This window comes from Marmota monax, unplaced genomic scaffold, assembly GCF_021218885.2.
Source record: "Marmota monax isolate L192 unplaced genomic scaffold, Marmota_monax_Labrador192_F-V1.1 WCK01_AAM20220418_F8-fsc00009, whole genome shotgun sequence".
NCBI classification, from domain to species: Eukaryota; Metazoa; Chordata; class Mammalia; order Rodentia; family Sciuridae; genus Marmota; species Marmota monax.
In genome coordinates, this window is record NW_026694710.1 from 27081577 (window position 1) to 27098863 (window position 17287).

General features: G+C 42.5%; 1 protein-coding gene across 3 annotated transcripts in view; it reads right to left on the reverse strand.

The window, feature by feature from the left end:
* Positions 1-17287, reverse strand: part of Htt (huntingtin) — a 141065-nt gene that overhangs the window by 100879 nt on the left and 22899 nt on the right. For all 3 annotated transcript variants that reach the window (XM_046423853.2, XM_058572449.1, XM_046423854.2), the window contains exons 3-6: positions 11972-12092; positions 7093-7152; positions 6619-6698; positions 4658-4796 (exon numbers count right to left, since the gene is read on the reverse strand). In XM_046423853.2, the coding sequence (XP_046279809.1) occupies positions 4658-4796; positions 6619-6698; positions 7093-7152; positions 11972-12092 (400 nt within the window). The remainder of the gene's footprint in view (positions 1-4657; positions 4797-6618; positions 6699-7092; positions 7153-11971; positions 12093-17287) is intronic.

Below are 17287 nucleotides of genomic sequence, written 5' to 3' on the forward strand. Positions count from 1 at the left end.
CAGCTCAGTGGTATCCACTGCAGCTAAATGTGCCCTGCAACCCTAGAAACTCCACCTCCAGGGAGCCCCAACAGAAAATGACACATGTGCTCCAAAAACATGTAAGAATGCTAACAGCAGTGTAGGCGGATGTGAGAAATAATGCAAACGTCCAGTTACAACAAAATGGACAAGCTGAGGCTCATGCACACAACAAAATGCCCACAGCTGGGAAACCACTCGAACTGCTAACACACAGGACAACACAGCAGACTCTCAAGCTGAACGTGCACAGAGGAGATGGACAAAAAGAACACATGCTATATAAAATTTATATATAAATATATAAATTCTGCATATATAGAATTTAAAAACAGACTCACTCTGGCATTAGAAGCCAGGACAGTGACTATCTCTGAGGAAAAGGGAAAGAGTGGTAACAGGGAGAAAGCACAGGGGGTTTCCAGTGTGCATATAAGATTCTGTTTTCTGACCTGGGTGCTGGCTACTATGTAAGTTCATTTTGTAATTATTCATCAAGGGCTACACTTATTGATTTGCACACTGTTCTACTTTTACGTTGTATATCCAGGGGTGAAAAATCCAAAGTCAAGAACTCTGAATATTTGGTAATCCTGAGAGTAAAAATGCACCCACCACAGCCTAGGAGACTTCTGATCTAACATGAACCTCCACTACCCAGAAACCCCACAAGAATCAAGTAAAGAAGTTTTTTAAAGAATACATTTATAAGGGCAGAAAGAAGAGCACAGGTGCCAACAATCTTTGGAAGGTAGAAAGTAACAAGTGGTTGCCGCAGTCTGGCTGGGCACAATCAGAAGCCACTTGTCAAAAGAAACTAACTTTATTTTTAGAACCACACATGCCAAACAAAACAGCCTCTCAGGAAAAACCCTCAGAGCCTCAACTGCCACCACCGGCTTTCCACAAGCCTCTCTCTCCCACACAAGCTTCTCTCCACCTCCCACAATCCTCCTGCTCTTGAGGCCAATTGGTTGGGTCACGTGGGCGGAGCCAAAAAAGTCCCCCAATGAGCAGCTCCGTGGTCTGAAAGGGCAGGGAAACAGCCCAATGAGCATCACCGCAGAGGAGCCAATCAGCTAGATGTTGCTGGGGCCGAGGAGCCAATCAGCTAGATGCTGCTGGGGCCACTGTGAGCCAATCATCAGCCGGCAGCTGGAAGTTTGCTGGCAGCTGGAAGTTTGCTGGGGCCCCTTCGGCTGTGGCTCTCAACAAGTGGTAACTGGCTGACCCAGAACATAGGAAGAAGGTCAGACACAAGCTTTTCTGGAGGATGAGTGGAAAGTTATGAAGGCTCCCCAAAAAAGCAAGTGCACACTGTCAGGAAGAATTTGATACAGGCATTTTGAAACATATCCTCCATCCTAGAACAAGAGTCACCTCACAGTCACTCTGACTCAGCCTGACCTAAATAATACTCCATCATCATGCAAAGAAAGGAAATTGCTATCTGGGGCTGGAATCATGAAAATACCTGGTTCAACATGGAATAGTGACCACCTCGAAGAATAGAGGTAATGACTAAAAGGACTCTTCCCTAGCAATGGCTTAACTGCAAAAGTTACCCCCTCCCTCAGGCCCCTATAACTACTCCAGATGGGTCTCAGTCTCCACTGGGCCCTCCTCTGCTGATCTATCCCAAATAAACCTGTGTTGCTATTGATCCGCCTCCTCTCTATTTCCTTCATTCAGTTCTTTCCTTATACATCCAAGAAACAGAACTCCAAGAGAAGCCAGAAGCAATGGCATACTGTGATCCCAGTGACTCAAGAGGCTGAAGCAGGAGGATCACAAGTTCAAAGACAGCCCCAGCAATTCAGCAAGACCCTGACTCTAAATGAAATATGAAAAGGGCTGAGGATGTGGCTCAGTGGTTAAGTGCTCCTGGTGCACCCACCCAGCAAAAGTAAAGGAATCTCCAAGAATTTAAAGACATATTTCCAAATTAAAGGCCTACCAAGTACCCAGCAACCCACCTCCCCAAAATGAAAAGCTTTCAAAGATTAAGGCATCAGGTCAGGGAACTTCCCATAACCATGCTGTGGACTGCAAGACGATAGGACAAAGACTTCACATTCCTGAGGAAAAATGATTTCCATTCCAAAATGCTATACCCAACCAAGAGAGATAAAGGCATTTATAGGAATGCAAAATATTCCTCCCATTCATCCCTCTAAGGAAGCTACTAGAGGATGTGCTCTACCAAAATAGGGGAGCAGACCTAGAAAAATAAAGGCATCCACGGCTCAATCACAAGTGCCACACACACTCACACACAAAAAAAGATATGCCATCCAAGTATCAGGCATCAGTAAGAGAGCAGTAAGGCAATTTCCAGGGCAAAGACAGGCCCAGGAACTGATCTGGCAACAGACTTAATGAGCAACTGTCCAGACTAAGGAAAGCTGAGAATTCTAAGACAAGTGTACTGAGGTAAAAGGATCCAATAAACTACCTATCATGTAGAAAGCTGTACTGAGATGCATCTTACAAAGCCATCAGAAGGTGTAAAATGATGTAAATGGCCAGTGAATATAAGTGAAAAAGAAGCAACTACTGGGGCTGGGATTGTGGCTCAGCGGTAGAGTGCTCGCCTAGCATGCGCAGGGCCCTGGGTCCGATCCTTAGCACCACAAAAAAATAATAACTGAATGGAATAAAGGTACTGTGTCCAACTACAACTAAAAAAAGAAATATTAAAAAAAAAGCAACTACTAACTCTAGAAAAACAAAAGGCTGTATGAAGAAATATAATCATACCTAACCAGCTGTGACTATTTACTTGGACATAATATACACTGAATACTCATATAATGTTAGTGAAAAGAGAGGAGAAGGATTAGGACTAAATTCATCTCTTCTAAAGTAAAAAGTGTCTAAAATTTTAAAATCCAAAAATAACAGTCTAAGCATGTTGTTTAGAAATGTGGAGGTAAACACCAGAAGAAACAAAGAGATGTGGCTGCCTCTGAGACACAGGATTAGGAGAAGTAGAGGGACTAGTGTCTTTATTTATTTATAATCCTTTTAATAATCCTGGATTATGTTTTTTGAACAAACATAAATGGGTAAAGGGACAGGGGAATAAATAGGAAGAAGTTAAGTCAGTAGCAACTCTATATAAAAACAAACAACAACAACAAAAAGGTTAGCATCATCTTACTTAAATGGTAAACTAAGTTACAGGATTAGAAGAACTACCAAAATATCCACCATCTGCCTGGTCTCTGCCCTGTCAGAGTTATCCAAAAGGTGATTGTCCACAAGAGGACCCCCATGAATGGTGGGCACACTGGGGATGTGCAGTTCTCAAGTCCTGAGACTTCCCAGGAGCATCTGCCCCCAACCCAAAGAGGGAGAATAAATAACAGCAGTGGTAGCTACCATTGAACATAATTCAATTACTAAATTCTTTATATTCATAATCTCCCTTCATTATTTCAAAAGCCTATGAAACTGGTTTTTAATATTACCTTAGTATTAACTTCAAAAGGGGGTACTGGAAATGAAACTTTAACAAATATGTTGTTGCATGTATGAATATGTAACAACAAATCCCACTATTATGTATAGCTATAATGAATCAATTTTAAAAATTTTAAAAAAGAAAACTTCAAAAGCTCAGAGAAGGGGCTGGGGATGTGGCTCAAGTGGTAGCGCGCTCGCCTGGCATGCGTGCGGCCCGGGTTCGATCCTCAGCACCACATACAAAGATGTTGTGTCTGCCAAAAACTAAAAAATAAATATCAAAAAATTTTCTCTCTCTCTCTTTAAAAAAAAAAAAGCTCAGAGAAAAACCACGAGAAGTTGAATAATTTACGCAAGGTCACACAGCTAATGACAGCAGTCTCAGCTAACACCTGAGCACTTCCTAGAGGCCAGGTCCTATACTACATTCCACATGCACACAGTTCCTGCACTCCCAGAATGGCCTTCATGTCCTGCTTTTCAGAAGAGGACAGGGACAAGTGAAGAGCTATTGGGTAATTTGTGTAAAGGGAAAGAGATGGTCAACAGGGCAGAATTCTAGTTCCAGTCTAATCCCCAGAGCAGTGCTCTCACCTCTGCATTCCATGACCTCCCTGGAAGACAACTCAATCCCAGGACTTGACCACAAAAATGGAGAAGGCCTAAAATCCTGCAATCTGCAAAACGTGTGACACAATCACAACCTCCGGATGTAATGAAGGAAATACTAAAGCAGGACTTAGGTTGCTTGTTAGGATAAAGCATAAACAGGAAGCCAAGGAGGCCCTGGCAGCTGCTGGGCACTCATACACTCACAGGGCACACAGCAAGCTCTCCTACCTGCAGACCTGGTATCATCCGTTTCTTTCCTCAGCTAGGTTAAGGAGCCAATTCAGTATGCCAAAAAACAATCTGCTCTAGAAAAATACCTTTGGAATTTATATCTATAGGCCATCTCCCTATTCAACTTTTCACCCCGTGATAGGAAAGTAAAAGTGAAAAAAAGCTTTTGGGGTGCCTCAAAATGACACAAATGGTGTTAGCTGAATTAGGAAGCATAATACAACCAAGAAATCCTCTCAAGTGACAGCCTGTCCAAAAATCCTGAGCCCTGAAAGACTCCTTCCCTGTGTCATTAGCACATGTGTGCCTAGAGGTGCAATCAGACCTTGATTTCATTGTCATTTGCAAAGTTGCCAAAAGAAGCCATGATTTTGGGAACAGCTGCAGCCAAGGTCTCCTGTACTGATTCCTCAGGTCTCTTGCTTGTTCGAGTCAGGCATGGCAGGAGGTTCACCAGGTAAGGCCTGTGTACACAAAATAATATGTCACTATTCAGGTGTTCTCTAACAAGAAATAGAAGCAATCAGTTCCCTGTTAGCAAAAACCCAGTTTTACCAGCAAAATGGTCCTTAATGGAGATTATACAAGGCTCAGCTAAAGGAACAGGAAGTCTAACCACAGATGAGGTTCAACTGTCCTCCATCTTTCCCATGGTCACAAAGGACTATAAGAAGCTGGGTTTAAAAATCATTTGCAATAGATTGCAATAGTTGTTAAAATACCATGAGTTTCAACTGGAAAACAATCGATAGTATAAACAAACACTGAAAACAAAAATTTTTAGAAGTAAATAAAGTTTTTCTTTTTTTTTTCTTGCAATATTGGGGACTGAACTGTGGGCTGCTCAACCACGGAACTACACCTCAGCCCTTTCCATTTTATATTTTGAGACAGTGTCTTGGTAAGTTCCCAGGCTGGTCTCAAACTTATAATCCTCCTGCCTTGGCCTCCCAAGTTAAAGATGGGCATCAACTTGCCCTGCTGAATAAAGCTTTCTTAAAATAGGAGCATGACAAACTTGAAAAAAATATTCAAACCAAATGAGGGCTTCAAGATATGGTCTGGCCCTCTAGAGGGAAAAACAGAACATGTAAGGTACAAGGAGTGAGTCACAGAACTGACAGATAAGGCCAGAAAACTTCACTGAACAGATTCTTGGCCATGAGGGGTAGAAGATGCCCAGGTGCCTGCAGGGGCATGGCAGTATGCAGGGCCAGAGCACTGAGGCAGGGACTTCTAAATGGAAACAGCAGGGGACTCTGGGGATATATCAGACAACCTGACTTGATGGAAGAACTAAAACCAGGCCAGTCAGTCAACACTGTAATGACAGGGCCAGTGGGGGCCACACTGTCTAGGCCAGGGTGAGGACTCTGGATTTTATCTGAACAGCACTGGGCAATGAGTAAAAGAGTTTCACAAAAGGAATGGTAGCACAATTTTGTATTTTTAAGATCACTTTTGGTTGCTATGTGGTGAAACTGCAATGCATTGCTTCAGAAATACAACAAAATAATTTCAAAATAAAGATAGCTGGGTTTAGAGAGTAGCTCAGTGGTACAGCATGTTTAGCAGGCCCCAGGCCCTAGACAAAATGGACAATAAAAGGAAAAGGGTTTTGTAAAAAGAAATGTCCTTATTGACTGTACCTCTGCAGCCACATGAGATTCTTACTGAAACTCAACCTAAATGAAATATATCATTGTTCCTAATAACGGTGGGAGTTTAGGCCACTCTATAGGTCACCCAGGGTGAAGCCAAGGGTCTCCGGGACATCTGAAGGTCTTGTGGGTTAAGGAAAAGAAATGACGAAAGTGGTGCTTGTGCTCTCTCAATCAACTATCAGAACTGTTTCACTGGTCAGGACGTCACGCACAGTTTAACGCCCATCTTCGAATCCACAAAACAGACAAAGCCTACTTTTCTATGACTCTTACACTTGGTAACAATGAGGTTGGTGAGCAACTACTATGTGCAGATCCCATCACTGGTTTGGGAATGCAGCAGAGAACAAGATGGGAAGACTGCTGCTGCCCTAGACCACATACCTCTTAATTCTCTCTTGAGGAAGGATGGGACAGGAAACCAAGAGTGCACTACTATAGCATGCAAGAACAAGCTGGCCAATTGCTGACTGCAATTTAGAGGCGCAGAAGTGGGTCATTTCAGAGAGACTGGAAAGGGAGACCTCTGAAGAAGGGACACATGAGCGGGGACAACAGATCAGCAAAAGCTGGCCACCCACCAAAAATAGTGACAAACATAACCCAGAGAGGTACAACTTACCTGCATTTCTGAGGCCGAACCAGGTGAGCCAGCTCTGCAAATCTCCACAGGGCAGCACGCAGGCTTCGAGAGGCACCATTCTGCATGGGTTTAAGGAGGGACATGTTACATTTAAGAGCCACATGTATTAGTCACCAAGAGGGCTGCATATAGGCAAAGCATACACTTTCATTGTTACTTTCCGAGTTTAAAGAAAAGTCCAGATAGATGTGTAAAACTTTTGGTAACTGCTTCTAAGATTCTGAGGTCCAGTGGGCTTCAATTATAAAAATATCAAAAACCAAATTGCCATTTTAAAGTCCTATCTCATCTAACAAAAATTAAGAGTAAGCATTTGGATAGTAAAATCTACCTTGCCAAACAATATTTCCTCCTAACAATTTTACTTATTAACTGAAATATAAAAATTCACATAATCCTGCTCAAAACAGTGAAATAGTACCATCTTTTCAAGAATGGAAAGTAAGGGCTCACCTTTTTAATTTCCTTATAGAGTTCTAATTGTAGCCTCGGAAGATTAGAATCCATCAAAGCCTACAAGGAAACACAAAGAGATATGCTCATAGAAGACAGTCCATTTACAGTTCTAAACAAAGCTAAAAGCAACCAAAATTTTAATTTGGGGACAATGTAAAATATAATAAGAACTACATTAGGAAGCTATTCACTAAGAAGCAAATTCATGCCAGGCATGCTGGTGCTTGCCTATAATCCGCCTGTAATCCCAGCAGCTCAGGAGACTGAGGCAGGAGGATCTTGAGTTCAAAGCCAGCTCTCAACAACTTACTGAGGCCCTAAGAAACTCAGCGAGACCCTGTCTCTAAATAAAATACAAAAAAGGGCTGGGGATGTGGCTCAGTGATTAAGCACCCCTGGGTGCAATCTCTGGTACTAAAAAACAAAAAAAAAAAAAGCAAATTCACACAGGACATTACTGAAAACACTAGACATACTACATAATATCAAAACTAAAATAAATCAAAGTTCTCACAGTTCTCACAGGAAACCTTCATTCTTTTCATTCTGTCAGATAACAACAGCCCAGGCGATGGGCACCCTGGGAAGTTTGCAGGGCTGGGGGGCTAAGGGCACGCTGTAGGATCTCAGCCCCTCGCTGTGGTGGGAAACAGTTTCTGGAACAGAAACATCCTTCCTGCAGGCCTGGTCTCCTCACTTGCTGGCTGGGATGTTCATTGGCCCCCAACCCCAGTGCCAACAAGGAGCCTCATGGTCCTCGCAGCTCATTTCTTACGAGTCCCTACTCACTTCAGGACTAAACCAGCAATTATGTCCACGTGCCCACTTGAACCTCTAATCATGGCTGATGGCATGAAGTCCCCAACAGAGAAGGGCTGCCCCACTCTCATCCTGGAAACCTTCTCTTCTAAAATAACACTGCAAATGCTGGCCTACTGAGAGTCGAGACTGGAACAAGCCCTTTCTCACAGTGCTGCACAGCGCCTCATGCCCAGTGACAAAGCTGGTCCTAGTGGGGTTCACCCACTAGGCCAGCAAAAGACATTCAAAAGCAGGGGCACACTGTAGGAGACTGATTCTGAAGTATGACAATGGCTCAGAAACTTTAAAATCCTGATTCCACTGACGCAGGAAACTTTACAATCCCGATTCTACTGTCGCAGTTCATTCTGGAAGTCTTTAAATGAGCAAACCAAACTAGACAAATATATTAAAACACAATTTCTCAAACAAATCAGAAGCCTTAGCAAAGTTTGAGTTAGCTTCATAAATGCTTTGTAACCCAATACCAAACTTATAACAAGAAAAAACTAAACTCAACTCTTCTCAGAGCAGTGATGCAGCCCACCTGTGCTTCATCCTCCATCGCACCTGCTTCCATGCTCATGGCCAGACCCAGCCCACAGCCTGGCTGCCTCATGGTCCTGGCCCCAGTGCCACCACCGGAGCTTGGGCCCTATTCTCCTAGACTGTGCAGGCAAGGATCCTTGTTTGGTTCTCTCTACTCCTCACCAGGTCCTGCTTCCAACACAAAGCCCTACTCTGGCCAGGCACAATGGCACAGGCTTGCAAATCCCAGTAGCTCAGGAGGATTGCAAGTTCAAAGCCAGCCTCAGCAACTTAACCAGGCCCTAAAGGAACTTAGCAAGATACTGTCTCTAAATTATTAAAAAAAAAAAAAAAAAAAGGCTGAGGATATGGCTCAGCGGTTAAGCATCCCTGGTTCAATAACTGGTACCAAAAAACCAAATGCCCTCCACTGACTGTGTCAAAGATCCTCAAGAGCTCCTCATTCCCCATCAAAGTATGAACTCCTGAAACTGACCCTTCAGGGGCCCCACTCTCCACAGCATGAGAAGAGTCTATCCTCCTTCTGAGGGAAGGATACTGCACAGGGGAAGAAGGTCCTTACTGCCTCCAAGAGGTCCCTCTTCTCCCTAGACAGAGAGCATCACTCTGCCTTCTGACTGTCTGGTGTTTTGCTCAGTCCTTGTAAATACGGACTTCATACCACATATCACGTTACTTCTGGACACACATGCTTCACCGACAGGCTGTGTCAGACCCCAATACATTTTCTACAGAAATGACAAGCAAAATGTTCCAAAGTTCTTAGGCTACAATCTGATCCTTAGAAAATGTATACAACAATTCTCAAGAGGAGACAAAGGTCCAGGATCTGACTGGTAGGTGACCATTCCTGCATTCCTGCCCATCCCTCAGACCTGCCTGGGGTCACCTACATTCTCCCAGCCTGCCCTTCCTCTGCCACAGTAAAAGCAAGTCTAGCTGGATCCTGACCCCACTTTGTGCCATGGAAACCTGATGACTACAGTATTTTAGAAGGCAGAAATCTGAGAAGCCAACTTTAAGCAAAAGGAAGAGAATAAGAGAGACTGAGCTTATCTTATGTTCAGAGGTGTACCACGAGAATCTGGAATCTCTGCACTGGGAGACTGAAACTAGAAGAAAGAAGGGAAAAGAAGAGAGGCAAAAAGAAGCGGAACCTAAAACTACAAGCCAGGGCTCTTGCTTGCAGACATCAAGTCACTGTGACCAGCAGTTCTGGCAGCAGACTCTAAGCAAGACAGTCTTAAAATGGAACAGTGCCCAGGGCTGGGGTTGTAGCTCAGTGATAGAGCGCTTGCCTCGCATGTGTAAAGCACTGGTTCAATCCTCAGCACCACATTAAAAAAAAGTAAAAAAAAAAAAAAAAAAAAATATATATATATATATAGAGAGAGAGAGAGAGAGAGAGAAAGAGAGAGAGAGAGAGAGAGAGAGAGAGAGAGAGTGTCCATCTACAATTACAAAATAATATTTTAAAAAAATGGAATGGTGCCCATGTGTGCAGTAACCAGTACTAGAGCAATCTGGGGTCATTCTGTTCTGTTCCCCTAGCCCCCGACTTACATGAATAAGGGAACCTACAACAGCCCTCTTTTAAGGTTTTCTGACCCTGAGGATCACAGACCAAGAATTCAAATATCAGGAAAAGCCCAGCTGGTCCTGCCAGTGGGAAAAATTAAAAAAAAAAAGAAAGAAAAGAAACCAAGGGTATCTAGGCCTGGAGAAGCAAACAGAACTCAAACAGGACATCTGCAAACATGTTGTGGAACACCACCTGCAAAAGGGTGACACAGTACCATGCACACAGAACTGGTGAAACTGACCATTAGGCCATCATAGGAGGCAAGGGGCAAGCTCAGGCACAAAGAGCAGGTGCAGGGGGAAGGCACAGTGACTACTAGAGACAACAGAGGGATCTCCCAAAGTCTGCCTGGGAAATGGGAGCCAGAACCCAGGCTACAGAGAAGCCACATCCTGACCACAAAAAGCTGAGCTAGCCAAGAGACTATATGCAGCCAGGTGGGAATGATTCCTGGGGCAGCAGAACTCCACGGATCCATGCAACATGTAACACAAGACAGAAAGCAATGCCTTCCACCTCGCTGGGGAACAGTGTGAGAATTTCATTACTCATAAGAATACTTACCACCTTGAGGATCCAGTATGTGGCAGTTCACACACACACACACACACACACACACACACTCCTATACTCAATACAAAAACTCTGTCTGCTCCCATTTATATATGAATATATAGACTAGCGTAACTCCACATCATATACTACAATAATAGGAATTATACCCCATGTATGTATGATATGTCAAAATACATTCCACTGTCATGTAAGAAGAAGGAAATACTATTCTGGATGTACTGGGTTAAATGTTAGAAGAGTCTTGCCTGTGTGCTTTGATGTGACTACACAAAGTGTGAGATCACACTTGGAACTCCTGACAGCTATGCTGTCAGTTATACTCTTTCCAACTAAGCAACTAGTGATTTTTTAAGTATAACGGTTGTTCCATTAGGAAGTGTCAGAGCAAAGATCTAATGCAGATCTCTCTGTGCTCTCAGTCTGGCAACAATGCTCAGTAGCCTCAACAGGAGTAACAGGGTGACAACCCTTCCTCAGGAAGGCAGGACCACGAGGGAAAGAAGAGGATAACTATTTGGTAAAAGTAAAATTTACTCTGCAAAAAAAGACTCTGAAGAGACCAAGGAACAGATCTACTCAAAGACCCTAATGGGAAAGGAAATGACTGTGTAAGCTGGAGTTCCTGGTTCCATTCAAGCAAGTATTACTTGCAAGATAGTCTTCCAGGACAGAGAAGAGATGGTGCCTCTTCTCAAAGTCCTTTCTAAATGTCAGGTAAGGAAAAAAGAGGAAGAACTACCAATGAGCAAGGATTCCTGCAAAGAGGGGAACAAGAAACATGCTCTTCCTCACCATCATCAGGCAGCAGCTTTTGGAGAAGTGTAGAGAGCTATGTTAAAGAGCCCTCCTCAGTGCTGGTCAGCCTGTGTGGAACAATATTTAATTCTGGACCCACAATTCGAAAGGCCCACTGGCAAAGGCAAAGGTGGTGTGGAATCAGTGGACCAGGACAGGTTGGGGACTAATGAAGAGGAAGAGGGAAGGATAAAAACACAGACAGTTTTGCAATACAGTAAAAATTAGTGCATGGAAGAAGGACTTTAATTTTCCATGGCAGCAGAAAACAAAAAAGGAACACTGGATTACAGCTGCGGGGTCTACACAGGCTCTGCATCAGGAAGCAGTGACAGAACAAGTCAGGGGCCCATCTCTCTCCTCGTCTTTCCCAGCACCACTGCCAGCACCCAGCACCACTGGGTGTCCTGGCTATATTATCCCATGCCAGAATCTCGTTTCTCCCCATCTGTGTCCTGACAACCACACTCCAAGAATGGAAGAAGTGCAGATATCCTAAGAACAGGCCACTAAGACACAGAGACTACCTGATGGCGTCTTCTCTTGGCCCATGATCACATCCACAGTTCTTACTTTGATAACTTTGTTCAGGCATTCGTCAGCCACCATCCTGACATCTGACTCCGCATCATCACTGCACAGCAGGAAAAGTTCCATAGCGATGCCCAGAAGTTTCTGAAATTCTGGAGAATTTCTAAGTAAAAGAAGAAAAGAAATTGTCACAACCAAAAGGAACCTAAGGAGACATGGCAACAAAACGTAGTAAAGGATTCGTTATCCTGGGTAGGATTCTGGAACAGAAAAGGGAGATTACATAAAAATTAAGGAAAATTGAATGAAGTTGGACTTCAGTTAACAGTGCATCAAAACTGACTCACTAATTGTGAAAACTGCACCACACTAATGTAAGATGCTAATCAACCAAACTAATTAGATGTAGGGTACATGGAACTTCCTATGCTCTTGAAATGTTTCCATAAATCTGAAACTATTCTAAAATAATTTATTAACAAAAGAAGAGAATATACTTGCAATCCAAATCACATTTTTTCTTGGAATTTTTATTTTAAAAACCTTAAGAGACACTGCTTCTGACCATTAAATCCCAGAAAGCCACCTGTCTCTGCCAAAAGGTAACTTTACTCTGATAATCAGTGTAACAATCTATCTCTTCTCTTCCTTTTCCATCTCACTCTTAATATGCTTCAGAATATAACCATATTTCACTGTAGAATGCATCTGATCATGGGGCTGGGGATGTGGCTCAAGCGGTAGCGCGCTCGCCTGGCATGCGTGCGGCCCGGGTTCGATCCTCAACACCACATACAAACAAAGATGTTGTGTCTGCCGGAAAACTAATAAATAAATAAAATTTAAAAAAAAAAAAAAGAATGCATCTGATCATGGTCAAACTGACTCTGTAGCACTAGACAGGATACCATTGTCACAAAAACTGGATTGTGGCCACTGTGAACTGTTTAGGCTGAGACGATCCAACCAACTAAACCCAGCTATGGAGGGAAAGGCTGATGGGCCATGCACCTGAAACTCAGGTATCCCAACACAGGGGTGGAAGCAACCCCAGGACATAAGGGCTGTGTTATTCCTGAAACACTAAGCAGATTGATGTCCCAGCAACTCAACCTAAAAAGTTCCCTGAAAGCCTCCTCCCCCTTTATCCCTAAGTAGTAATTCCTACTGGCAGGCAGAAGACAGTCATGAGTCTAAGGGTGAGCAAGACTGCACAGTCAAGCTACATGGCATCCAGCTGTTCAATTCTATGATCAACAAAAACACAAGACCAAGCCCGAGACTCCCACTTAGCAACACTTCCCTTGTCTACAGGAATACAGCCATGAACAAAGAGCTATGGAGGGAAGGTCTCTGATGAGCTAGAACATTCAGACCCTGTGCTCCAAAGCAATGCTGTCAGCGCAGCTGTCAGGAGTTCCAAGTATGATCTCACACTTTGTGTAGTCATATCAAAATGAAAAGCACACAGGCAAGACTCTTCTAACATTTCATTTAACCCAAAACTTCCAGAATAGTATTGGATTGCCTTCTTTGTACATGACAGTGGAATGTATTTTGACATATCATACATACATGGAGTACAGTTCCTGTTATTGTAGTTGTACATGATGTGGAGTTACACATGTAACTCATGTTACATGTATTCATTATAAACACAGGAAAGTAATGTCTGATTGATTCTACTGTCTTTCCTGTTACTATCCTCCCTTCCCTTCCCTTCATTCCCCTTTGTCGAATCCAATGCAGAACAGTATTTCAATATGCAGCCAACATGAAATTACTGATATATAAAACAAGCTTTTTTACAGCATATCTCAATACAGACACTGAATTTCCATTGGAAATCTTATATACACTTAGATTTCATAAAACTGACAGATGAAGAAGTTCATATACTCTTTCCAACTAATCAACTACTGATTTTTAAATATAAAATAGATATAGAGCTAATCAGGTTTTTTATTTCTTTTTTTTGGTTCTGGGGATTGAACTTTGGGACACTGGACCACTGAACTACATCCCCAGCCCTATTTTGTATTTTATTTAGAGCAGGGTCTCACTGAGTTGCTTAGCGCCTCACTGTTGCTGAGGCTGGCTTTGAATCCACAATCCTGTCTCAGCTTCCCTAGCTGCTGGGATTACAGGCATGCGCCACCATGCTCAGCTCTATTTCTTCTTGATACCTACAGTAGTCTTTCAAGGAAATTACCCAATTTCATTCAAGTTGCCAAGTTGAGTGGCATAAAATTGTTCAAATATTCCCATATAATCATTTTTAATTTTTTTTAGTAATAGATGACATAATATCTTTTTTTTAAAGAGAGAGGGGGAGGGAGGGGGAGAGAGAGAGAGAGAGAAAGGAGGGAAAGGCTGATGGGCCATGCACCATGTATCTTTTTTGTAGATGGACACAACACAATGCCTTTATTTTTATGTGGTGCTGAGAATTGAACCCAGGTCCCGCCCATGCTAGGCGAGCGCTCTACCACTGAGCCACAATCCCAGCCCTGGACATAATATCTTTATTTATTTTTATGTGGTGCCGAGAATCGAACCCATGCCTCACATATGCAAGACAAGTGCTCTACCACTGAGCTACAACCCCAGACCCCACACAATCCTTTAAAAATTTTTTTTTTAGTTGTAGATGAATACCTTTTTATTTATTTTATGTGGTGCTGGGGATCGATCGAACCTGGTGCCTTACACATGCTAGGCAAGCACTCAATCACTGAACCACAATCCAGCCTCCCAATATAATCCTTTTAATAACTATAGGACTAATGCCATCTTCCTCAGTCTTAATACTGGTAATTTGTGCCTTAGTTCTTTTTTCCCTATCAGTCAGTCTTACACATCTATTGATGTTCTCTGAAAGAAACAGTTTTCAGTTTTACTGATCTGCTATGCATTTTTCTGCTTGCTCTTTCCCGGACCTCTGCTCTTAACTTTATTAAGTTCACTCTTCTGATAACTTTGGATTCTACTTGCTCATCTTTTTTAACTTCTAAGGTGGGAGGTCAGTGTGATCCTTTCTGTTCTAAAATTAGTCATTCAATGCTTTAAATTTCCCTTTATTATTGTTTCACAGCATCTAGCAAGTTTGCATCACTTTTATTTTTGATCAATTCAAAAGACATTGAATTTTCCTTTTAATATCAGTGACCCATGGACCACGTGGAAACATGCTGTTTCCCACATATTTGGGGCTCTTCTAGATTATCTCTCTGAAATAGATTCCAATTCAATGATGTTAAAGGTCAGAGAAAATACTTTGTATGATTTGAATCTCAACAAACCAACCAAAAAAAAATACACACACACACACACACACACACATTCACAGTTCTACAGTTCTAGAGACCAGAGTCCAAAATCAACATCAATGAGCTGAAATCAAGGGGTACCATTCTCCCTCCACAGGCTCCGGGAAGAATCTCTGCCTGCCTTTTTTTGCTTTGGTGGCTGGCTGCCAGCATTCTGTGGCTTAGCACATCATTCCAACCTTAAGGTCCATGCCTTCAAACCTCTCTGCTCCATCTTCAGATGGCCTTCTCTGTGAGTAAAACTCCCTCTGCCTTCTTTTTATAAGGACACGTGCTATTTCACCTAGTGCCCATGGGGATACCCCAGGATGATCTAAAAACCCTGAGCTTGACCACAGCAGTGAAGACCCAATTCACTGTAAAGTGGCATTTGCACATTCTGGGATTGGGACAGTCACCCTCCTCTCTTCGGGGTGGGCGGCACTCCTCTGTCTCCAGCGCACTTCCATTTCTGTTCTTCTAGCCATCATGCCATGACTGTCACACATTCCACTTACATGTGCTACAAACCCCAAAATACACTATCTTGCTTTAGAACACCAAGATGATCTTTTAAATTAAGCCCTTTCAAAACTTAGGTTAATTCAGGTCTTCTAAAAAAATTAAGAATAAGAGGGTCTTCTACGTTTGCCATGTCTTGACAAAATAATCACCATTCCTGCTGCTTTCAAATCCTTTGTGTAGATACAAATTTCCAGCTGGTACCATTTTCTTTCTGCCTGAAACACTTTCTTTAAAATTTCTTTAGTGGTTTCCTACAGACATAGAGTATTTGTGTTTTTGGATATTTCATCTTTGTATCCAAGAGACTGTACTAGGTAGAGAATTCCAAGGTTTCCCTCTCACATCCCAGACTTCTAGCAGGAACTGTTTCCAATGAGAGAGCTGCTGTGGTTCAGTCGGGGTCTTTTTTTGTGTGTCTGTCTATACTTAACTTATTCAATCTTTTCTCTAGCCTCTAGACATATGAAATAGTTACAGTAACTGGTTTCAAGTTTCTTGTACTACTCACCATCTGTAATTTCTGGGTCAGTGTTGACTGTTGTAAATCATATTTTCCTGCTGCTTTGCACTCCTAGTTATTTTCCTAGATGACAAACTTATTACTTTTATCTTATCAGATACTGTGCCTTTTTGTGTGTTCCTAGAAACAATCTTGCACTTTGCTATGGGATGCAGTTACTTTCAAAGAGCCTGACCATTCGATCAGCATTACAGACAGAATCAGAGTAGCAGCTAAGTAAGTCTAGGGCTAAGTAAGTGAATAAAAATTCTTTCTGGCCCTTCAGAGTCAGCAGGAGTTCCTTCTAGTCCTTTTGCAATATCTCTATTGATAGATAATGAAAAGTATTTTTAATTTTCTAATGGGATGAACAGCACTGTACCAATATTATGACATACTTCCCTAAGGGTAAATGTCTAGAAGTGAAACCACCAAGTTAAACACAGATGATAAGTCGAATGCTTTAAATTTTGCCAAAATGCCTTCTAGGAAAGTTTTATCACCTCTGCCCAAAACCCTTTTTGTTTTTTAATGTTTTTAATATTTTTTAATGTTTAATGATTTGGTGACTAATGTTTCTATTTTTGTTTTAGTATCATTCCACTGATTACTAGTATCTTAGTCAGGGGAGACTGCTATAACAAAATACTGCAAAGTGAGTGGCTTCAACAGTATGCATCTCTCTTGGGTTCAGAAGACAGAGGCTTGGAACAAAGTGCTGGCAGATCTGACTCCTGGTGAGGGTCTCTGAACAGCAGGACTTGATGAGCATCACCCAGAGTGGTAAATACAGGGAAGGGCCAGGAGGGTGGCACATTCAGAGAAGGCCTAAGTGCCTTGCTCCCCTCCCCCAAGCTTTGCTCTATCTCTACCACCCAGCTGTCCCTGAGTTACATTCCCTATAATATATCAGTCAATGTTAAATATTTTCCTGAGTTCTGTGAGCCATCCTTGCAAATTATTGATGCTAAGATGGGGAATCATGCAAACGCTCAATTTACAGCTGGTCATCAGAAGTACAGGTGG